The following is a 23622-nucleotide window of genomic DNA, read 5'->3' as shown; positions in this document are numbered from 1 at the left end:
ATGAGGGGCTCGGCCGCCTGCCACTCATCCCTCACCAGAGGCCTGTCAGACTTGAGAGGGCCGGCAGGAGCTCAGCCAAAGGCCCTAACACTCCAACTGGTGTGCAGACAGGTTTGGGTGGAGGCAGGATACGCTGCCTGATATTGGGATTAATTTGAAACTTCACACAGACAGACCAATAGACAGACAAACAGACAGACAGACAGACAGGCAGGCAGGCAGACACACACACACACGCACACACACACACACACACAAATACACTATCAAAGTGAGTTCCTCATTCTCCAAACACTATAGATCTTATCACATACAAACTTGAAACAGAGGTACATATCCCACCTGTAATCTGTGAATTGTGTTTTGTCTGTAGCCTACTGGGTGGAGTGCTGAAGAGACATGAAGCAAGCGGGAGGGTGGAGGGGCTTTGCATTTCAAATCAGCTCATCTCGTCTCCCCTCTCGGCTCTTGTAGGGCCACAGACAAAATATTAGAGTTTTGAAGTTAAACTGAAATAAGTTGGTTTTGTTTTGACAGAGCCAATATCTTTGTCATGTATATCCAGTATTTAACATTTGCTTTACTGTTTTGTACACATACACATATCCAAATGCAGTCTTGCATTGTCTGGACTCAAACAACTAGTTACCTGTGAGTGTTCAAAAGAATCAACATCTTGTAAAAATATCAAATATTGTTTCCATTCAACACTGAAGGTGTGACTCAAAGAATCAGTCATTTTCAGTACTGTTTTATAATATATAATATATAATATAATATTAAACAGTACCAGTCAAAGGGACAGAGGCAATCCCACGCAACTGGATCCCAAAGCCCTCGTGTGTTTGAGGTCATGGCATTTGCCTGCATTTCCAGGTCAACATTTGCAGGGAGCAAGGATTATTACAGGCTGGGCTTCTCCCTGACACTAATGCTTCTGAATATACCTCACTGGTCATTCAGAGAGAGAGAGAGAGAGAGAGAGAGAGAGAGAGAGAAAGAGAAGAGGGGGAGAGGAGAGAGAGAGTAGATAATTAAAAGTAGACATGGGACACATCTGATGGGCTACTATAACTCTACTACTCCTACAGTATATACTGTAACTATACTAAAACATAGATGGCTTAGCAAGGCAGCCCCTACAGCCTGTGACCATGTGCTTGCAGTGGCCGTGGGGGGAGCTATCGGAAACTGGGCCTTGAGAATGTAGGTCTCCCCTCGGACAGAGTGGCCAAAGCAGGCTTACTGCAGTAATCCTCTCAGCAGACGTCCATATAACGGATGACAGGAGGAGGCGCAAGGGCAGTCTAGACGGGGCCAGAGTGTGTCAGTGGTGGGCGGGCCCTCAGGGCGCTGCCAGCCTGTGCCCTGGAGAGATGGCGGGCAGTGACTGATGGAGCCATTCTTCCTGTGCTATGACACCATTGGATTTTGCAATAATGATGACAGAGTCACCTCTAAATGATTTGTGTTTATAGGTTGTTTTTTTTTAACTTGTTGCTACCAAAGGCTTGTTATTGTGTTGTTGTTATGCACAATCCTGGGAGGGTACACTTACAGCACATATAAAAACATGGCTTGGTCATTGGGTAACACATTGGTGCTGGTAACATGTGGTCTTGTTATCAGGCAGATCCACCCTTTGGCTGTGAGTCACATCTCTGTTGACTAGAAGGAGGACACACAAGCAGGATCCTACTAGCTGTTTGTTTACAGCCTGGCTAAAGGCTTAAGTGCATTTCAAAATGTCTACATTCACACTAAACGGATCCATACATGCGCACATGTGCATTTGTGTCTCCACTGTATAGTTTTTGCTCTTGTGGACATGTTTCTCATCACACAACCTCAATCACTCAATCACAGTGTTTGAAATAATATCTCTATGTACAGCATATCTATCTACAGCAAACACAAGTTTAATAGGTCTACATGTCTGTGCCCGTCATGTCCGTTTCAGTGAAAGCTACCTTCAAATACACTTGGTGCTAATCTTAGTGGATATGATTTGCTAAAACATGAAATAAAGCAAAATAATCGGTTAGATGAATAAATAGTGTAACTGGAATTGGCTTCTTTTGGCCCCCGAGTCAGTGCTTTAAAACTTGCACACAAGTCTGCATAGCCATCCTGCTGACAACATTTGCGTATTGTGTATGTGGACCTAAACATGGCCATGTCCATTTATGTATACTTTCCCCTTTAAGGACAGGCATCTGTATTATTTTATTAGATTATATAGAATTGTTTTAACTAATTCATTTAATTCATCAAATTATTTAAAAAATGACCCAGACATATGAAAGTCACTCTGATTATTTACAAATATGAACACATCAGTTAAGCATCCCATAGAATATTCTATTATGTTTGATTAGTTATGCACATATTTTCTGTGCACAGTAATGGCACTGCTTTGAAAAGTTCTTACACACATATAGTAATGTATCAGTTATGAAAATGTGATTATTATGAAAAAGTGATTAAAATAACTTAAGAACTTTGGCATTAGTTTAATAATACTGATGCACTGCAGTGGCAGTAGCTACTATTCATATTGGCCATGAAATTATTTATCATAATTAATATTATTCTAGTACCTCAATGGAGAACCTTTTGGCTAAAGCATAAATACAACACAGAGTAAAGATGCTCAAAGACAATATGCAGTAATAAAGAAGAAAGAACTAGACACCACTGAATACTAAAATTCATTTAGTATTTTTTTAATCTTGGCATCTTCTTTGTCTCCATTTATATTAAAGCAAAGTGCATCTCTTGTTTTTCTCATTAACACATTGCACAATACATAAATAATGATGCATATAAAACGTCTTCATATTTACAAGTAATAATATATTTATATATAACATAAAATACATTTTAGCTTTATTTCACTTAATTAAATCTTAGTCATTTATTAAACTCGTTATTGGGTGTGGGGGTGTTTTTAAAACATCTTCTCGTGAATGTCTCTTTTAAAATAAAGATCAGAAAAATGGGGTAAGGGCTCGCCCATGTCCTTGGCCAAGAGGGGTGGAGAGGGGAGTGAGAGGTGGGGCTTGCTGCTATCGGGTGTTGAAAATAACTTCCAGCCAGCAGGGGCAGCTACTGATGAACTGTCTTGTGTAGCATTGTCCCCAGCCCTTGACAAAGCTGATCTGTACAGTGAAGCCTGTGCGTGGCTGTTGCGTGAACTCGTGGTCATTGGGCCTCTGCAGGCTGTACGCCTTCTCAAAGTCAAAGGCCTTGATGGAGAAGCCGGGGAACACCTTGTGCACCAGCAGCGTCCGCGAGTCAGGATTGTCCAGTGTGGCCGACTTGATGAAGATGGGGTAGCAGCTGCGGTTGTACACCCACACGCCGTCCTGCTCGCGCGTCAGCTGGATGCCGTAGCCGATCTTGCTGCGCACCATCTGCACCAGCTGGCTCTTGTTGTCGGAGCAGAGCTGGCCCAGGCAGAAGCCGTTCCCCTGAGGTAGGTCATAGAAGATGTCCAGGGAGGGCTCCTGGACTGAGTAGAGGCGTCCGACGCGAGTCTTCTCCTCCCAGTACGCAACCACGCACCAGTGGGCTTGCTCGCCCGACTCCTGAAGAGCTTGGGAATCTACAGGGAGAAGGGAACAGAGGTGGAGAAAGGATGGTTAGAACGCTGGACTAACAAGACGATGGACAGACATCTGACATGAGGCTGTTGATAGTACTGTGCTTAAGAGAGAACCATGAGAGACCACACACATGAAACCACTTGGTAATGAGAGCCCCCCTATCAACTGCCTTCAAACAGTAAGAGCTGAAAACAGCCACGCTGTAATCAGAGCAACTGAAGAAATATGTTTCCCCCATATTCGCCAAATACCAACTGCATCCCTAATTTCGCTATCCAAGAGAAAGTATAAAAGAATTTCTGGAATTTGCACAAGAAAAGCAGTTGAAGACAGGAGAAGCCAAATAGCCCTGCAGTACTGTTTACATAAGCATTAATGCTTATCTTCTGTCTGGCTTTTTTATTTTCGTTGTAGGCTGTCTAACAATGTTCTGACGTCAAGAGCCCTATAAATCTGTCCAAATCATTGTTTTATGGCAGTTCGACTCATTCAGCTACAGGAAATTATAAGTAACAGTTTTAATGTTTGAAAGAGGGGAAGAAGGAAATTATTTTTAAAGGTATAAAAGATTGTCTTCCTCAAGTTTGGAGAGCATCCAAGAGATGTGAATAGAGCAGCGGCCATCATCTCTTCATAATAGAATGGCTGAAGAGACCGTAAGAGGCATGCTGGGTACTCACTCTCTCGCGGAACTCGCTCTCTACAGAATCATGAAAAAAGGTCTGCTCTTTCACCAGCTCTTTCAAAGCTAAATCGCAAAGCCAACTCACACAGACTTGCTTCCAGAACACGAAAACACACGAGCGCAAAAGTAAAGTTCCTATGTGTTTGTGGGTGTGCGTATGCATGTCCCCTACATGTGCGCATCCATTCCAGACCTTCACACATGTGATGAGAGGCAAGTGTGGGTGTACACACAGCGCTCAGTTCATGTATCTCCCTGAGTGGAGTGGTGGCTCCAATTTCCTCCCCCCTGAACGCGCCTCCTGTCTCCCCCCATATCTCAATCCCACAAAAATCTGCCTCCAAGCCTCCCTACACAGGAAGGGCGGGGGGGGGGAGGCAGCCAACGAGGCAGAGAGCGGGACTGAGGGGGTGAGGAACATAGAAGGAGAGAGGGAAAAACAGAACCCGGGGCCAAGAGGACAAAAAAGAAAGAATGAAACAGAAGAAAAAGGCACTTTTACTGCTCTACTTTTGCATCTTAACTTCCTCCCTCCAAATGCTAAGCTCTTCTCTGGAGTTTAATACGACTGTGGCCTTAATAACAATAGCAAAAGGAATCAGATCAGATCGTGCTTAAACTCAGCAGTATCCTCTGCCAGAAAAAAAACGAGAGGATCGAGTTAGGAGAAAATAGAGAAGCTCGAGAGGGGAGAGAAGCAGCTAGGATGGGGTTAACAGAGAAAAGCAGAGAGGAAAAAATATCCCAGAACCCTTCAGTCATTTGGGCTCTCTTCGTCCCTCCTTCCCCCTCCCTCACTCCCTCTTTCATCTTTTTGGGACAGAGAGTGTACCCAGTAATTTGGAAGGCCTCGTCAGAGGAAACTGTACATTTATGTTAATTGTGCAGTATCTCAGCCAGTCTCTTATGACTGCGAGGGCCTGTTATTAGCTCAGGATCCAGCCTTCATTAGAAGGTGAAAAAAGCTAGACAACATGGGAGGGGGGGGAATTCTTTCTATAAAACAAGGGGCAGTTCATTCCCTTTGAAGTCAGCCAATCTGGGGCTGAAGGAATTATCGTAAATCCTTCTCCTACCAGCACTGCTAGGACAACGTTTTTGTTCATGTGTTTGAGTTTACAACAGAAGACCACAGAGAAAGAAAAAAACAACAAAAAGAAAAGAAAAAAACTAGAAAAAAAAAACAGAGATTGAAGACAGCAGCGAAACGCTCACAAAAGACTCTATTGCTCTCTCTCTCTCTCTCCCTCTATCCCTCTCTCATTCTTTCTCTTTTTTACCTAGGCGCTGTTCCCTGCTTCTTTGCTTCCTGAATAGAGCTCAGGGAGGGAGGAGGGAGGGAGGAAGGGAGGGAGGGAGGAGGGAGACAGAGCCTTGGCGTCTGGGGTCATTATCCGGCTGCCTGTCTGGGCCTGTCATGGCAGCCTGAAACCACTGAGGTATTCATCAGGCAGCTTAGTACCCTCTCAAAGTGGAGGGGGCCTGGGCACTCTGCAACACTACTGCCCCCCCCTCCTCTTCCTCCCATCATGCATTCTCTCCCTCTTCCTACTTTACTCTCTCTCTCTCTCTCTCTCTCTCTCTTTGTGGATTTCTGACACGTAATAATTATAGCTGGTCCTGGGTCAGTTTGTGAGGACAGAGACTAACCTATTAAGCTTGTAAACATCTGACGAGGCTTTTGATTGGCTCAGTGGCATGCTGACCAGACTGATCAGCTCTGGCTGTGAGCATCGCCGGGTCACTGTCCTGTCTCTTGCTCTTCCGTTGCCGTGACGGCACAGCTGAAAGGCTATTTTAGCCTCACTGGCCGCCAGCTCGCTCTGACGACAGCAGGGGCTGGAATGCATTCCAGAGTAACAGCGTTAGATAAGATCATTACTGCCAGCCAGGACAACAGCTAGCATTATTGAGGAGCTAAACCTTAGCGCATGCTAACTCTGCACCATACCACAGCTTTGGCAACTCTCGCTAGTGCTAAGCTGACGTAGAGATGCATTCCATGTCCTTTGAAAACCTGAGGCCTTACAAACATGGTTAAAGAAAGACAGGAGGAGGCTGTGACTGTTTGTGTGCCCCTGTGTGGTACAGTACACCTTACGAGTTCACACAGTGGTGGGATGACCTCCATCTTTCTGGGCACATTACAGTGCCCGCTCCATCACCAGAAGGCTGCCCAGAGAGGCATGCGTTCACAGCTTGTTCTGACAACCAGTGAGCCCACAGCAAACAGAGACTAACAGCACACACACACACACACACACACACACACACACTCACACACACACACACACACACACAGACACACACACTCACACACACACACAGACACACACACACACACACGCACACACACGCACGCACACACACACACACACGCACGCACACACACACACACACACACACTACACACACACACACACACGCACACACACACACACACACACACACACTACACACACACACACACACACACACACACACACACACACACACAGGCTGTCTGGACCTGAGCACGCACAGTGTCAGAAAGGTTCTTGGATAGGAGCAAAGGCACATCTGGGTGAAGCAAGTTTGTGGATATTTTACCTTTTTGCAAAGCACTTTCAAAGCAAACAGAACACGATCATGCATGCACTAGTGTCCTGCATCTATTAAATACATGGGTTTATGTAGAAAATAGGTCATCAGTAATTTTACAGTCATGTTTGTATGAGGTTGTAAATGATTCTGTCTTTGTGTGTGTGTGTGTGTGTGTGTGTGTGTGTAGTGTGTGTGTGTGTGTGTGTGTGTGCACGCACGCAGCGACATTGGAGGGCGACCAGTGTCCTCGTGTTGCAGACGCTATTTCGGTTCAGCTGCACCGCCTGGCTGTCACCGTGTCAGACGGGTGACACAGCGGCCAAGCGTGCGTCCGCCCCAGTGTCGCCACACACGCATGCACACACACACACACAGGCCCCACTGTGACTGGCCCGATGAATTACTGCCCGTCTCCCCCGGCCGGCCACTGTTCTCAGGTAGCCACTAAGACTGAGGAGGGGACGTCAGTGCAGTGCCACAGTGCTGTCCATTTACCACTCCTCACTCTAAACTCTGTTCCACTTTGCTCACTTCCACACTGCTACTTTTAATCCTTTGCTTTCCACGTCTCCAAAAGATTATTTATCCCCTTGGCTACAGACTGGGCTCTCTTTCCGTTCCCCTTTTTTCTGTGTGTGCTGCTCATATTGTCCGTAGGCCACTAAGAGACTGAAATAAACTTAGTGGAACAAACATGGCGTGTTTGTGCATGGAGTTGCTCGGACATGGGTGGACATGGAGATCCATTTGTGCTGACATTTTTTTACTTGGCCCCTGATCTCTTCCTCTTGATGAAACTGATATTTTGACTATTTTACCAGTCTGAAAGAGTTCAGACTACACATAATGTCGTTTAAATAAAAGAGCAACCAAAACTGAAACCAGACAAAAAATTGGATCTGCTCGTCTCATTTTAGTCTTCATTTTTAGTTGCTGGATTTCTGAAAGCCCTACTCATGAGAAAGTGCTGGACACACGACCTCCAGGTAACACAGAGAGCAAAAGGAACGTCTGGATTTCAAACGAATCCCCTGAACAATCTGAGGCATTTAGATCCATTCCAGCAGGAAGCCTGCCTGCCCTCTCCACCCCCCTGCCAAGAGGCTTGCCTTGTAATGGCTCCTGTCTTTCTGAGTTGTGTCCACGCAAGCTGAGACTATTGGGTTTAGGAGGGTGAGGAGAGAGAGAGAGGGAGAGAGAGGGAGAGAGAGGGAGGGGGAGAGAGAATGAGAGAGAGAGAGAGAGAGAGAGAGAGGGAGAAGAGGAAAGGGAGGGGGAGGGTTGGAGGAGTCGGTTCAGTGGTGCAGGACTGGAGACAGCAAGCAGTCTGGAAAAGTTAATGATTACTTCTGTCTGACTCCATACTCTGGATCGTTACTATTCCTGGACGTCACACACACACACACACACACAGGCATAAAGTGTGCACACACACACACACACACATACACTAACGCTAGGGGGAAACACACATGCACATACAAAGGAATTTTTGTTCCTGTTCCAGTTGGTCTAACTCTGAGCACATGTAATGTAAACTAGCAAAAACAGGGAAAAGAAGGGAAAAAAAATCCAAGTTCTTCTAGTATTGATCTGGTTGGACCTGACCGGTGGAGATTGTGTGTGTGTTCCAGTGAGTGTGTCAAATTGAGGGTGGGGTGTCGTGGGGGTGGATTTACTGCTGCGACTCCAGGTTCCCCTCCCCCTGGATGAGCGGAGTATGTCCTAATGGCCCCTGTCTCCCGGCAGACACAGAGGAGGCTCCGTCTCCTTTCTCCACAGTCCCTGCACCCTATTCACGCTGGGGCACGTCTGCTCGGCAGGGTCAGGGGTCAGGGCAGACGGAGATTCCTTTTGTTCCCTCCACATCTCCTTCCCAATTCGAACAAAGGAGCAAACAACCTCATACTCTCAACAGACCACACAGTTCAAACAATGCTTCCCTCTCAAACAAGACTATTTATCAACATGTAAGCCACACACACACACACACACGAGACCAATGTGCTGGTTGCTTAAAAAAAATTCTTGCTACAAGAAATTCCATGAAAACCTTCCTCTTTCCCAACTGGCTCGTCTATTAGATAGGAGGGCTGAGCTGAAGTCATGGGGGTTGGGCACACAACACCTGTCACTCTTAATCACTAGTCTATGACTTCTAACAACAGCAATCATTCCAGAGTTCCAACCTTAAGTTGAGATACCAGGGCAAGAGGGCTGTGGCACATCCCCCTTCTTCTAATACAACTATTGCTCAAGACATTCTCACACTCCTAGTGAGAGCTACCAGCCATGGTTGGTAGATGTGTGTGTTTCGATGAGATGAGAGAGAGAGAGAGAGAGAGAGGGAAAGAGAGAGAGGGAAAGAGAGAGAGAGTTAGTGACAGAGTGGCTTTGTTTTCCAAGCTCTGTCTCCGTAGGATGCCCGTCTGAGGGAAGCCAGTTAATAAAGGAAATTGCCAATTAGGGAAAGGGCATTACATAAGGGAAAGATGTCCTGTCCACCTCCCTCCTCGCCGGGAACTCCAAACACACTTCAATCACAGGAAAGCCACACATAAGGAGGAAATAGTTGACTGCCCCCCTCCCTTATTTACAGATCAACAAGACTTAACCATGACAATGTAATGCCTAGAATCTTAGAAATGTCATACAGCCTCTGCTGAAGAATCTGAAACACCATCAACATCACAAGCTTTGGGACGAGGTACACATAATGGTAAAAGCCTTGAATTCAGGTGGAATATCTAGCTTTGCATGGGGGTAGTTTGCTAGCCCTCCCACTCTGGCTGTCCTGCTGTCTTCAGTACCTCCTCCTCCTAGCCCTTCTTCAGCCCCCCATGACTGACTGGACATCTCCACTACCAACGAGTGGTGGCCAAGGCTGATGATGTCATCAACTTCGATGACCCCTCGGTGGCCTGTCCAGTGAGCCTCACTGCCGAGTGCTCCGTGCCACCAGCGGAACAAGCGCTCGCATTGTTTCTCGTCCAGGATGTCAGGGATCTCCGTGGGAACCGTGCGGCTCGCTCCACTCCAGGCAACAAGTCAGGCAAGTCGCCTGAGGGCCTTTTCTATCCGCCGGACTCTTACTTTAAGCTCTTATTTTGATATGAATTATCACTGGCTAGCCCGTACAGCCACAAATCTATCATCTAACCGGCATGGCAAATTTGGTGCCAGACAGACAGCAGTAGCTGATGATGATGTTGATGCCAATGATGATAATGATGATGATGATGTAACAGTGATAAAGTGCCACCTTGATAAAGGCTAAAGTTATACAGATCATAGATCACACACACACACACACACACACAGACACACACAGACACACAGACACACCAGACTGGGAATGTTCGCCTCCCTGGCTCTCCCTTTTGATCAGCCTCATACAATGGCTTATGTGAAAAGCTGCTGCCTTACAGGGCCAGGGCTAAACAATGACCATGTTGTTCTGGGCCTCCCACTAACACACTGAGCTGAAGGCCCACCCTCCTCTCTCCTGATAGGTAAAGGCTCCATCAGCTCCGGCCTTCCCTCAAGAGCAGCAGTTGAACTGGAGGGAGGAAGTGATGAGGGTTATCCATATTGTTGTGGTTGTGGAAAAGGCCTCACAGGGAGCTTGGCTGCTTGATTTCCTGAGGGCCCATCTCATCTCTTTCCCCCCTCCCACTCTCAAATGAGTCTCGGGCTTCTGAGAAATGCCTGGCTTCTCAGTGCTGGAGTTTTCAGTGAGACTCTTTTTTTTTTAAATGTCCTCCACTCCTTCTTCTGCTCTCTGCACTGTTTTTCCAGATTCATGCAACATAATGACACTGGGTGGGGAGCCGTGGCTGGCCAAAACCAAAATTAACTCCCCGCCAACTGCCTCCTTGGCTGCAGATTTTTGGAGAGGAAGTAGGGAGTAATGAAAGATCCTTGCTCAAGTCAACTGAGCAACAGGGCTGCTATGAAATTACAGGGAACTGCTTCTGACCCTGCCTTTTTCCCCTCCGAGGAAGAAAAACAAAAAGGGAAGAGAAGTTTGGGTTTTGCGAGGCAGAGCTGGAATGCCGGATTGATCAGGCTTTTCTAAAGCTGCAGCAGAATCTCGGGAGCTCTCTGAAAAACCTTTAGTAAAGCCTCACTCGAGTGTTTGCTTTCCGCTCCGAGGAGGCCACCATTGCCTCCCTGCGCAGGGCCTTTTCCTAAAAGACATGATGTCATTTCCTGTGCTGCCCTTTCCTTTTTTGCTAACCCAAACAACCAAGGAATGCACTGGGGTTGGGGGTAGTGGAGGTGCTAAGCTGGTGGCATTCAGCCTTGCTGTTTTTCACCTCTCATTATGAGGGCTTTTGGAGACTGCGTGAGACATTGTGAACTGATGGGCAGAACCTCTGTCCACTTGTAGAGTTTGTGCTGTACAGATCTCCAGTGATGCCATTTGTTATCTGTACCCATGCAAAAGAGCAGCCCCATGTACAGACTAGTTGGTACATTCCCAGGAGACCGGACAGATAGTAACCCCGGCTAGCTGCCCCCACTATGGCGGCGAGCTGGTTTAATAATACACCTCTGCCTAAATTTACCCTGGGGGAGGAAGCGCCTCTGTGACAGTGGGCTGTGGGCCAGCCCCTGTGTGGGTCACCTGATCCCATCTGAGGGCCAGCCCCTATGTGGGTCACCTGATCCCATCTGAGGGCCAGGGTACAAGTCTGTCCGTGCAGCCTGGACAGATCCGCTTACACTGGCACTCAGTGGCTGCTGGCATGGCCATCTTCAGCTCGCCCGCCCCTACAGCTGCCCATCCAATACATGCCCCTCACACACTCGGACAGGCATATATACATCTGCGTTCAGTGGGCACCATACACACAACTATTGTTTAAGGCAACATAATTTCAGTAACGCAATACTAACAAGTAAGCTTTAAACCATCAACAAACCACCAACATCTGAACAGTTAAATAAAATGTGATTAAATTAATGTGAAAAGACTCTCAACTAAAAAAAAATAATAAGGCTAAGCACACCTACAATTCATCCTTCTGCAAAAGAGAAAAGGTAAACACAAGTACTCCCCCACACACAATGGATCAAGAGTAGCACAACTAATGGCTGACATGTAAAAGCAAACACATCCTGATCTGAGTACGCAAACATCTCAAATCCCACGACACCCGTAAAAACTCCACAGATCTCTGGGCCTAATCTAGGCCTCGGTGTTAGTCTCATCTCCCTGCCAGAGGAGAGAGGCCCAGCCAGGAAGGCTGCTTGGATGGGATGGGACAGGACCTGCACTGGGGCAACGAGGGCCAAGAGCTACAGAGGGCCGCCAAGCCCAGGGCCCCATCCAGGCCTCGGCGTTCTGCCCCGGTCACATGGATGACGAGAGAGAGAGAGAGAGAGAGAGAGAGAGAGAGAGAGAGAGAGAGAGGGAGGGAGAGAGAGAGAGAGAGAGTGGAGCTCCAACACTCCCAGTCTGGCAGGCAGCCTAGTTTGCATGTCCACTCATCGCTGTCATAGCGAGGTTAACTCTTAATAACACCCAACGTTTCAGGACAAACAGACGTCCGTCCCCAACAACAAATAATCCCTGGCTGTCTGGACGGCGTCCCTTATGCATTCACCCCGAGGCAGCCCAGGGCCAGATGCCCAGTGCACCAAAGCTCTCTATTGTGTGCATGTTTGTTTTTATCCTTGGCTGTTTACTTTCTCATGTCAGCCAGCTTTATGGAGAATCCCTGCCAAAATATTGATAATTTTGCTGCCAAAGGTTTTCTTTTTTTTCAACATTAACAGGTAAACTGTGCTTAAGGAGTTATGATTACAATCGGTTTGATTATTTAATGAAGTCACTGAATCTGTTATTTTTGCTTTATAGAAGGGCAAACATTCTCCTTGCTCTTTTATTTGCTGTATGTGGCCAGTGGAAAATCAGAGCCTTGTTTAGTGTAGCTGGTATTTTCCACTAGACAACACAACAACAACGTCTTACACAAACACCCACAGAAAACACACAAACACACACTTCACCAATAAAATGTAATAACAGTTTGTTTGTTCAGCAGCAGTCCAGGTTTGGTAGAGAAAAAAAAAATTGTTTTGCCAAATAGTATGTAATCAATTCAGAGGCATAAAACCTTGCATGTTTGAACATTGTTAAGTCTGTCATTAAGAATGTATTTAATAGATTTCCAGCATGTGTATTGAGACGCAATGCCCCCCCCACCCACTCTTCTCTCTTTCTCCCTCTCTCTCTCTCTTTCTTTCTTTCTTTCTCTTTCTCTCCCTCCCTCCCTCTCCCCTCCTCGGTAAATATGTCTGGAGCACAACATAAAAAGGGCAGAGTGAGTGAATTAAAAGGTCAACACGGTGCCTCCAGGAGGAGCATGTTTCTTTTGTGCGGGCCCCGGAGGGATTGAAGTTTTCTTCCCTTGCCAGAGAAATCAAGTCCTTGGCTCCAGGCACACGGGGCCTCTCTCCCTTCCACTCACTGCGTCCCATTCACTGGGGCTCAGCACCACACAGAACCCGCCAGGAAGGAAAACAGGGGAGGGGGAGTATGCATGCCTCGGGGGAAGGAGGGAGGGGGAACAGGGGAGGAGGGAGAGAGAGAGAGAGAGAGCAAGCAATAAGGAAAGGAGAGGAGGAGGGAGGGGGGTTGACTCCAGTCTACGATTTCACAGTTTGTGCGGGGTCTAAAATGTGTGTTTGGTTAATGCTGCAGACTTCAGAGGCTGGCTGGGCCTGGGGCAGGGCGGGGTGGGGTGGGGTGGGGTGGGCCAGCTCTGGGTTAATGCCTGCAGACTTTATTTATGTGGCGCACAGCGAGCTCCAGAGCAGCCAGCGCTTCCAGCCCACACAAAAGAGCCCTGAGACAAACGCTCAGGCACCTTCACAAACACATTATAATCCAGAGGGTCCAGAGGAGAAAAATACCTAGAGAGAACATCTAACCCCCAAATCCTGCTGGATATAAAGCCTTGCGTGAGTGTGTGTGTCTCTCTGTATGCATGTGGGTGTGTGTGTGTGTGTGTGTGTGTGTGTGTGTGTGTGTGTGTGTGTGTGTGTGTGTGTGTGTGTGTGTGTGTGTGTGTGAAAGACCTGACTTGTGGACTTTGAAGTTATTTCAATGCCGTGGATGAATGGTGTTAATGCATCAATGCTGCTTGAACAATGCGTCCATGAGCACGGAGGTGGTATACAGATCCCTGGTCTACTCTAACCCATATCCCCACCCCTACCCGACCCCTAACCTAGCACAGAGGAACAGAAATGGGCAACCCACACCAACGGACCCCAAAAACTCCTTTAAAGTCTCTGTAATGAGAAACATCTGCATGGGAGTGCAGAGCAGAGAGAACGGACGAAAAAATAAATTCTCCATCTTTCCTTTTTTCCCCCTCTTCCTTTTCCCCACTTGTAACCTCTTTACTACCCAGCCATGTCCATAAGCACCATCCTATCCATTTGCCTGTAGATGAGAGGCTGCGCTGAGCTTCACTGATAGAGGTAGAACAACACCATGAAGGCCAGACTCATGCCCATTACAAACAATAACCATGTACAAAGAAGCAGCCCCATTACAGCAGATAAAGCATGAATAGGTAAATGACCACTAACAACCAATCCATTTCTCTCACTGATACACACACACACACACACACACACATATATATTTGAGGTTATGAAAACAAACACTTTTCAGGAAGAATGTCAAACCAGCCAAACATGCCAGACACAGACAGATATCTTGCAACACCTCTGGCATATCTCTGCTGAAATGGGCCACAGCGTCTACTGCTAAGCCTTCATGGGTTTCTTTATTTCATACTTGATGATATATTTTTCTGCTTCCTGCTTATAGTTCAATAAAGCAGTTCTTCTTTATGGTATCAAACCTACCAACACGGTGGCAAAATGAAAAAAGAAAGTAGGTGGAGGAAGAAAAATATTTTTTGCCAAGGCCCCTGACGAAACAAGTGAGGAGGTCTGTCATGGCTCTCTCGAATACTACAGGGACAACAGCCGCCTTTCCAAAGGCTCTTGAGCATCAGAGTGGGGCTGGGGTTGAAGATGAAGAGATAAAAAGAGGGTCTTACCAGAGAACCCCACAGGGGCAGAGTAGACAGTTCCTCCAGTTTCAGTGGAAGCAGGCACAGAGTCTGGAGAATCTGCAGGGAAAGAGGAAAGGAGCAGTGAGCAGCTGCAAGCCTGTCAATCACAACATGAAATCAATCCCTAATGAAGACAGTGGAATGACAGTCAATCCACTCTAAACTCCAAACATACACAGTGAAACCAGACACACACTCATAAACACACACACACACACACACACACACACACACACACACACACACACACACACACACACACACACACACTATTTAAATAAAAACAGAACATAACATTTAAGTTCTAAAAAACACTGGAGGACAGGAAGAGCCATTCAATTCTTACTTCTCAATTCTCAATGTTTTTCAATAAATGAAGGCAATCATATTTTCCCTTTTCCCCCTTTCGCTGACAAAATACAGCCCAGAATAAACAAGTGGTTTTGAGGAAAAGAGGGTTTGTGGAAAACATGTTGGTCTACACTTATTATCCCTGCGTGTCACCCCTAATAGGAATATACAGTTTAGCAGGATACACTCCATCAAACCAAAAACAATGAGGGAGACAGGAAATGGCTGCAGCCTTGAAAACTGTGTACAGTACATTTTCTTAATGGTATGCTAGCAGACAGAGGAAACTCTCTCTCTTTCTCGTCCAGTTTAACCCTGTGCTTCCACAGTCCCTTGTCACCAACAGGATGATTTTAGTGGACCTCACAAATGTGATGACACGAGGAGAGTGACCAAGAGATGTGAGCAGCATTCCGTCAAAAAATCAAGCATGTCTCTGCTGCTCCTCTCTAATAATGACACATTCCATTCGTGTGTCAACTAACATGGCCCTTCTCCTTCCGACACTGTCAGCCAATCAGCTGACTCACACAAGCAGTCACTCTCAAGTAAGTGCAAATTAACAAGGTTGTGCCGTGCTTTCTGGCTGTTGAGGGGTTGTACTTTAAGAGTCCTGGGTTCCGGTTCAGACATAGAGAGAGGAGGAGAGAGGGAGGGAGAGAGAGAGAGAGAGAGAAAGAAAGAAATGGACAGCAGCTGAAAGGGTTCTGTGCTCTGAGCGATCCCTGTGCTGTGGTTGGACTAACGAGATGCATGGTCAAGTGCGAACCTCTTTCAGGGGCTGCCAGGACAGAGCTGGTTTCCTGGGCATGGTTCACAAACCACAGGCTCGAGGTGCACTCTCCCAGCCAGGAAGCCCAGCGAGGACAACTTGGGCCAGAGAGCGGAGCGAGGGAAGGAGAGAGAGAGAGAAAAGAAGAAGGGAGCAGGAGAGAGAGAGGGGCAGAGAGAAATAGAGAGATATGAATGAGCCTAGAAAAAGAAAGAAAGGGTATGTGTGTGTGTGCGTGTGTGTGTGTGTGTGAGATAGAGAGAGAGGGAGCAGGAGGGAGAGTGAGAGAGAGAGAGAGAGAAAGCGTGAGAGGAAAGAAACATAGAGACAGGGCTTGGGCTTCAAACACTTCATTATTCATTTTCCAGGGAGCAAAAACAAATGGGCATTTTACGACAGCAAGCTTTGATACTGACCGTGTTTTGCCACATTGACACGTCCCCTAACTTTCCTCTAAACCTTCTCTCACTCGCTCCGTCTCTGATCCCTCCTGTCTCCTCTCATTTATAAAATCAAGGCTGAGAAATACGCTCCTCTTTGAAGTTCTTTTAATTTGTTTATTTGCTTCCTTGGCCAGAATTATTACATTATAAACTGCCAACGGAATGGACTTTACTGTGACCGTCCCTTTACGCTCTATCTGTGCGCCTGCAGTGACGTGTGTCCATACTCCCTGGCTGGAGCTGGAGTTGGGGCAGACAGGCCTTCTGTGGTGCTGGAGCCACACTGTAAAAGGCTGCTCTGTTTCTCGCCGCCAGCGTCTTTAGGGGCTGCCTGACGTGGCAGCCAGTTCAGCTAGCTGACTGCTTTGCTCTTTGGTGCATGAGGATTCCTCCAAAAATACTTGTCCTCCTACCCCAAGCTGACCCCTGGCTCCTGCTGAAGCTGCTCTCTATCAGGCTAACGCTCAGCTCACACAAGCAAGCTTCAGATAGAACTACAATCACAAAGGATTTTTCATTACTTTTCACTACTGCTTGCAAACCCGTAAGGGAAGTTAGCTCAGAGCTACAGCTGACACTGATAGCCTCTAACAGACAATTGAACCTAAACATGATTTAAGTGGGTATGAATGTGTGACCTAACCTGGCACAGTGTGTGTGCAAGGCAACAATGGGCCATCTAAAACAGATCCTCCCAAAGACAAAAAACATGTTTAAACAGGGGCATATCACCTTTGCCTTGTAAATGACTGTCATTTTCAATCAACCAATTTACACTAAACCCCAGAGGCGCCAATAGAATAGCCTGGTCTGTGAGAGTTGGGATGGTTAAAGAAAAAATATCCATCACTCTTTCTCCAATGAAGCAATTATGTCATTATTGTTTGTTGTGCAATGTAGTAATCCTAGGCACATACTAGCTAGCTAGCATACTACACAGACTAGCAGTTTAAAATGATCAGCAAATGAACAGCAAACTGCTTTTGCATGTCAAACATTAGCCATTTAGAGACACAATAGACACATGGAGTATGCAAAGTGGGCCTGCTGGGGGTGGGTGCCTTTCCCCAACTCTGTAATCATGAGTCCCACACCAAAGTGTGGCAGTGTGGCTTGCTTGTCCCAATAAGCTAACCCTTCGCAGATACCTTCCATTGTTCTAAAAATATCTGCTCTTCCTTCCATCATCACACCCCCCTCACTCTTTTGCTCTCGGTGAATGATACACGCAGTGGTCGTCGAAGAAACACAGCTGTAGGGGCAAATGACTTCCTCCTGCCCTCTTTTGATGAAAGGCAACCACTCTCTCTTTCTGTGGGACTGATGTTGGATATTCCAAGGGCTTGCCATTGTTTCTACTCCCTCTCTCTCTCTCTCTACCTCTCAGTCTATTCTCTTTTTTTCTCCCTCTGTCTTTTTCCTCAGTCCAAGACTGGACGACAATGAGGAATTTGGCAGGCACCTCCCATCCCTCACTGGGAGTTCCCTAAAAAGTCCTCTGGAGGAACTTTAAATGGTTAATGGGACTTGCATCCTCACAGGGAAAAGCTTTCCAAACTATGTTTTCCTCCAAAGCACTGATGGCCATGTCACGGTGAGTACAAGTTCCCAAGTATTGACTTAAAACTTCCATGAAAGCTTTGTGAGTCATTTCAAGAGCCCTAATGTAGTCCTGAAGAAAACGTGAGCAGCAACTCTCCTCAGAACATTACTTTGTACAAACGTAAACATCATCAGTACTGCCAGTCTCCCACACAAAACCACAGCACAATCCTTCCCATAAAACCAAACCCTTCATATATTTTAAAATGTCAAGCATACTACATTAAATTCATTTAAGTCACTACTGATAAAGGCCTACAAAGCCTCTGGGGGAGGTTTCACTTTGAATCTGGTTAATGAATAGTAAGTAATAAAATATTTTTTTAGGCTGAAGGCTGAGCTGGCAAAGTTTGGATGTTTCAAAATTCACTAAATAAATAAACGAGGGATTCATGTGGAAACAGGGAATACCTAAGAAATTCCAGGCCAACTCAGAGTTGTGGATAAACCTGTAATGCTCACTAATACCCATCGAAACATTTAGCATGAAAAGAGATAATTACCTGCCTACATGCCTAGGGAGAGACAGCAGACAGAAGGAAGACTCCCATAACGTCAGAGACATCTACAGATTCCACAGATAAAACATGGCTCCAAAAATCTTACTGCCTTTCCCCTGTGTGATTCACATTTCCAATTTTCTCCAAAGAGGCATGCCTCCCTCCTTCCGCCCTAATTGACCCCCCTCCCCCTTCCCCTTCACCACCACAATTACCACCTCACAGATCCCAAGTCCGAGCCCTGGTGCCAATGCTGTTTATCTGTTCTGCCAGGTCACCCCTCCAGCCAAAAGTTTGTGCAGACAACCACTCCAGAGCTGGAGCCAGGCTGGAGTTGGCCTCGGCCTTGGCTGCCATCCATTCTATTACAGAGTGCTGGCGGGCACACAGTATTCTGCCCACCATAAATCACAACATCTCAAGGAGGATCTCAGTCTGACACAAAACTGCTCCCAATACCTACAGCACCTCACATCAATCATCTCCACACCACTACATGGGGTGGCCAGTAATGCATGAGCAATGCTTGCCATGAAACAGCTGAAAGTCGTTATTACCGTTTAGGTCTGATGTAAATATATTATGTTTATTGTATATATATTTGTTATAGATATATAGCATTTTTTAGAGTTGATTGTTTGCTTTCTTTTTTACTCAAACTTCAAAACTGCTTAAATAGCCTTCACTCGAGGTGAAATATAAAACCTGTATTTTAAAATGTCTCTATTCATTAAAAAACGACTTACCAGGTGGTTTAAGAAAGTCCATTGGGTATCGGGAATAGGGAGGAGGGGGGGACTCTGAAAAAGAGCAGCAGAGAAAAGACAGACCATGAGAAAAGGGCGAAGATTGAGACTTATGATAACAGTTGGCATTCTTTCGGAACACTGTTTGTCTAAGCTGCGAGGGTTGGAGGCAGGGCGGAGAGGCGGCGATTGCCTTGATATTTAGCAGGGAGATAAACAAGGGAGCGCCTGGCGCCAGGCTCCCGGCCTATCTGTTGTACAGGCGGGGGGAGATACGGGTCTCTTTTGGCTGAGCTAAGGAAACTCTCTGGGTGATGAACACTAAAGCCTTCCTCACATTCTGACAAAGCGCATAGAAAACACCTTCCGAAAAAGAGAGTTTAAAATGCTAGTCAAAATATTCTTTGGAAAACGATCCAAAACCATAACATAATATAGCCTATATTAAAAAAAAAAAAGGTTACCCTATGGGTTAGTAAATTATGCCGCTTAGGCTATGTAATCTATTTACCCACCACAACTTTTGTTGAAATTGTAAAACTTGACAGAACAATGTAGGCTACTACAATTCACAAACACGTTTAATTGACCGCATATATTTGTCAACATTTGTTTACTGTAATAGCCTATAGGCTATGCTGTGTTGGACTAGAAGCCTATTTGCTTTAGCCTAATATGGAAAAAAAACTCAATGGGATTCAAGACAGTAGGCCTAACTGATTACTAACTCAAATTGGCCTAGTCTATAAAGCAACAATTCAGCCTATTTCAGATCTGTTAATCACATTTAAACCAAAGATTTAATAACTTAATTGGAAGGGACTTTAAGATAAAAATCACCAAAGGTTGTGTCCCAGAAACTTTATTATAGCTCTGCAGCCTACAATCATCAGGGCATTGTAATAAGATGCTAGTATAGGCCTATGCCTGTGATTGTTTAGTAGGCTACAGCATATTTCATCTGGAATTTGTAACCTCCAGCACATCTCAAAAGTAAGTAAGGCTATATTAAACAACCAATAGCTAAAACATGACAAGTAATTTCACACATCCTATTAATGAATAAACTTACCAAGTTCACAAAGCCGGCTCATGTGGTGTGGATTGCAGCAGACGAGTTCTGGGTTTATTTTCCCATAGGATTCACAGCAAGAAAGCCTCTTTAGTTCCGAGGAATGCCTAAGGTCCGGCCACCTGAACACTTTGAAGAGCAGCAAAGGGAGGGAATAAGACTGTTGACCCAGTTTGGTGTCCACTTTGCCGGGTAAGAGAAGACAGGGGCTCCTGACACCCCCCTTCGACTCTACCGCCTGCAAGAGCACCTCCAATTGTTTTTCTTTAATTTTTTTCAGTATGGAATGGGTCAGTGCTTTCAGCTCAGCCTCTGTTCCGGGGTTAGATTTGGCAACCTTAGTGGATTTCCCCATGCAGCAGCCTCCGGAGCCATGCGCCCTGCTATCCGCCTCCCCGTCGCCTTCGACGGGTGCGCGGCTCCTCCAGAGTCGCCGGACGAGCCCCGATCGTTTGGTCCTGAACATGCGGGACGAAAAGAGGGTTTCCCGGCTAAAAAACGAGCATGATGTCCGCAAATCATGAAGATTCCGGGATCCGAATCCAGGCAGTGACAAGCAGCCTGAGACAATATTGTGAAAAAACTGAGAACTGGAGAAGCAAATACAATCTGTAGCATACGCCAGTCTTTTTTTCTTCGAAAAACCTAGACGCAACTTATAAAATATTATTCTTGCTTAATTGTGTACAAGATGTTACACACGTAGGCTATGTTGATGTTCACCATGACACTGATTTTAAAAACTAAGAAGAAAGTATAGCCTACGCATTAAACGATGCTGTTTCGCTACTGAAATAATGACCGCTTTCATGAACGCGAAAGGGTGAGCAGCATCGAAAATCTTTTCCTATGATTGGATGGTTAGGCTATATTCTACCTGTGAGAAAAGAAAATACAAAGTACGCCTAACACTATATTCATACCATTCCTTCAACAGTTTAACATAACAGTTTGCTAAAAAATTAAGGTAGTCGGCTATTATAGGAAACCTAAGATAGACCGACGAAAGTGTTTGGGCGCTGAGTTTAACCAAAAAACCCAGACCGAAACCCATCCATGAAGGACAACCTCGTCCTGCTTTTCTTCCAAAATAATCCACACAATCCTTGATCCGATTGCAACATTAAAGGTCTAACAAAGCCTGTCGCCCGTCTCGTCTCCCTTGTCTTCCGAGCAGTATCCGTCGAAATTAACGTTGGTCCTCCAAGTTCAGTCGATTTGCAGTAGGTTCTGATGGAAAAAAATAGCAATCTTCTAGATCCCCAAACGTATGAGCAAATCTAGGACTTACTGATACCCTAAGAGGTCCCTCGCCACAAAAATCTGCCGGAGTTAAATAGTTGTCTCTTGAGCGTCTCGTGTCCGTTTAAGTGGTTTGCGTTTCAAATATCCGTGTTTAAATTCTCAGGCAGACTATCTTTCAGCAGTTTTCCGTGTGTTTTGTCAGTTAACCTCTATTCAAACAGCGGCTCTCCGTGCTGGAGGAACATGCAAACGGAGCGGCTACAAAGAGCTGATGCGATCCTCACACAAGGTCTGAGAGTGACGCGAACTGCCCAAGTGCCCTTGCCTCTCTCTCTCGCTCGCTCTCTCTCCCCTATCACGTGGTTGTCTAGACACCCTGTCGCTTTAAAAAAAAAAGTGATTGTGTTGCGCAAACAAGAGATCAAGTAGCTTACTACCAGAGAAATGGCTTTGGAAAGAAAGTTGTATTTTTCTAACGCCAATAATCAACTCTATTAAAAAAAAAAACGGTGTAGCCTACTAGTTTTTCTTCCAGTCTTGTCAACATAAACTTTTCAGTTTGTTTTGTTTACCCAAAGTATAGGCTTAAGCCTATAGAGGTAATCAAATGTCCCTGTGTTTAATTCAGGTCCAAATGTGCAGTGATACGATTTTTAGCTACCTCGGGCAGACAGGTCTAAGATAGGCTAAAGGATTAGGCTACATTTTATAGGATAATTTGTCTCCATGAAAACAGTTGACTGGAATATCTTTGCCATTATTCATTATTATCATTATTATTAATAATATATTTTATTATTGTTATTATTATTATTATTACTATTAAAACAAATAGGCCAATAGCCTACCATAACTGTGTGTAGACCGCCTCGGCATTCTCCCTGACGTTGGGTGAACTACTGCCGCCATCTGGCTGAACGTAAACTGAGGTTACCCTAGGCCTGGGAAACGAAAGCAGTAGCCTACGCCTTTGCTCCATTTTTATCAAGTCATTCTCTCTATATAGCCTATAAATAAAAGAAACAAACAGGTGATAGGGCCTACAGTTGACCAACTCACCCTGCAATCTGACTAGGCTATAAACTACAAATAGATACAAATTAGGTCAACCTATTAATGGATAGCCTACTTAAATTATGTAAAGGGGGGAACATTTAATTTAAAGATGCGTTTATCCAAACGGACTTGGTACGCGTGTTTTAGCAGTGTCTTGGTCTGTTTCTGAAACAACATTTTATTTTGATTGATGGCTGATGTTTTTAATAGTGGCAAACATGTCATGTTTAAACCCATTGCAAAAAAAAAAACTGTGGCCAGTTTTAAAGACTTTACACCAAGAGATCTAAAAAAGCATCGCGGACACCTTGATATTTTAACGCACTGGCAAAGTAGGCCTATATCCACGTCCAAATACCTGCACATGTAAATAGAGGGACTGGCAACTTGAAAATTTTCAGTCTAATGCTGAACTAAGCTATTGAAAGAGAAGGTAGGTTACGTGTCTCTTTAAAGCTGCCAGACAGGCTGTTGTGTTGGCGCAGAAGGCCACTGGAGCCTAATTGTGTCCTAGACAGTAGGAGAGACGCACTATGTTAATTTGGGTGCCAGTCAGCGTCGCTGCAGGGCAATGGGAAGGAAGGTAATGATGCCTGTGTGTGTGTGTGTGTGTGTGTGTGTTTGGGAGGCGCCTCCAGTCAATGGCTCAGCCCTATTGTTCGTAGATTCCCCACTGGCGCCGCACAAGAGCTTAGCTCACCGAGCAGACTTCGGCACACGATGTTGTGGCAGACGGTAGCTGAACTGCTTGCTGGCGCTGTGAAGTCAAGCTGTTGCTAAAGTTACAACATCATGAAGTTGCACAGTGGTTTCATACACATCGATTCCGACTGTTACCCTGTGTTCTCGCATCGGTT

General features: G+C 45.7%; 1 protein-coding gene across 1 annotated transcript; it reads right to left on the bottom strand.

Annotated features, from left to right (window-relative positions):
- Window positions 1–2710: 2710 nt before the first annotated feature.
- On the bottom strand, window positions 2711–22019 carry smad7 (SMAD family member 7). The gene is made up of 4 exons (XM_076283744.1): window positions 20465–22019; window positions 19393–19446; window positions 14964–15035; window positions 2711–3607 (listed from the first exon to the last, which is right to left on the bottom strand). Exons 1-4 carry the CDS (start codon window positions 20928–20930, stop codon window positions 3069–3071), a joined length of 1131 nt encoding a protein of 376 aa, XP_076139859.1. The 5' UTR covers window positions 20931–22019; the 3' UTR covers window positions 2711–3068.
- Window positions 22020–23622: the final 1603 nt, after the last annotated feature.

Source organism: Alosa pseudoharengus, unplaced genomic scaffold (assembly GCF_046254945.1).
Source record: "Alosa pseudoharengus isolate Yale_2024_CS ecotype anadromous, Long Island Sound unplaced genomic scaffold, YU_APseudo_1.1 YU_APseudo_1.1_scf_14, whole genome shotgun sequence".
Classification (NCBI taxonomy): domain Eukaryota; kingdom Metazoa; phylum Chordata; class Actinopteri; order Clupeiformes; family Clupeidae; genus Alosa; species Alosa pseudoharengus.
Note: the sequence above shows the minus strand (reverse complement) of the source record. Positions and strands in the feature narration are given on the sequence as shown.

Excerpts from the sequence above, each read along its gene's own strand:
- smad7 (XM_076283744.1), bottom strand. The coding sequence starts at position 20,930 with ATGTTCAGGACCAAACGATCGGGGCTCGTCCGGCGACTCTGGAGGAGC. Across the intron at positions 19,447-20,464 it reads GAGCCGGCTTTGTGAACTTG|AGTCCCCCCCTCCTCCCTAT; the intron begins GTAAGTTTATTC and ends GCTCTTTTTCAG. Across the intron at positions 15,036-19,392 it reads GGACTTTCTTAAACCACCTG|ATTCTCCAGACTCTGTGCCT; the intron begins GTAAGTCGTTTT and ends CTTTCCCTGCAG.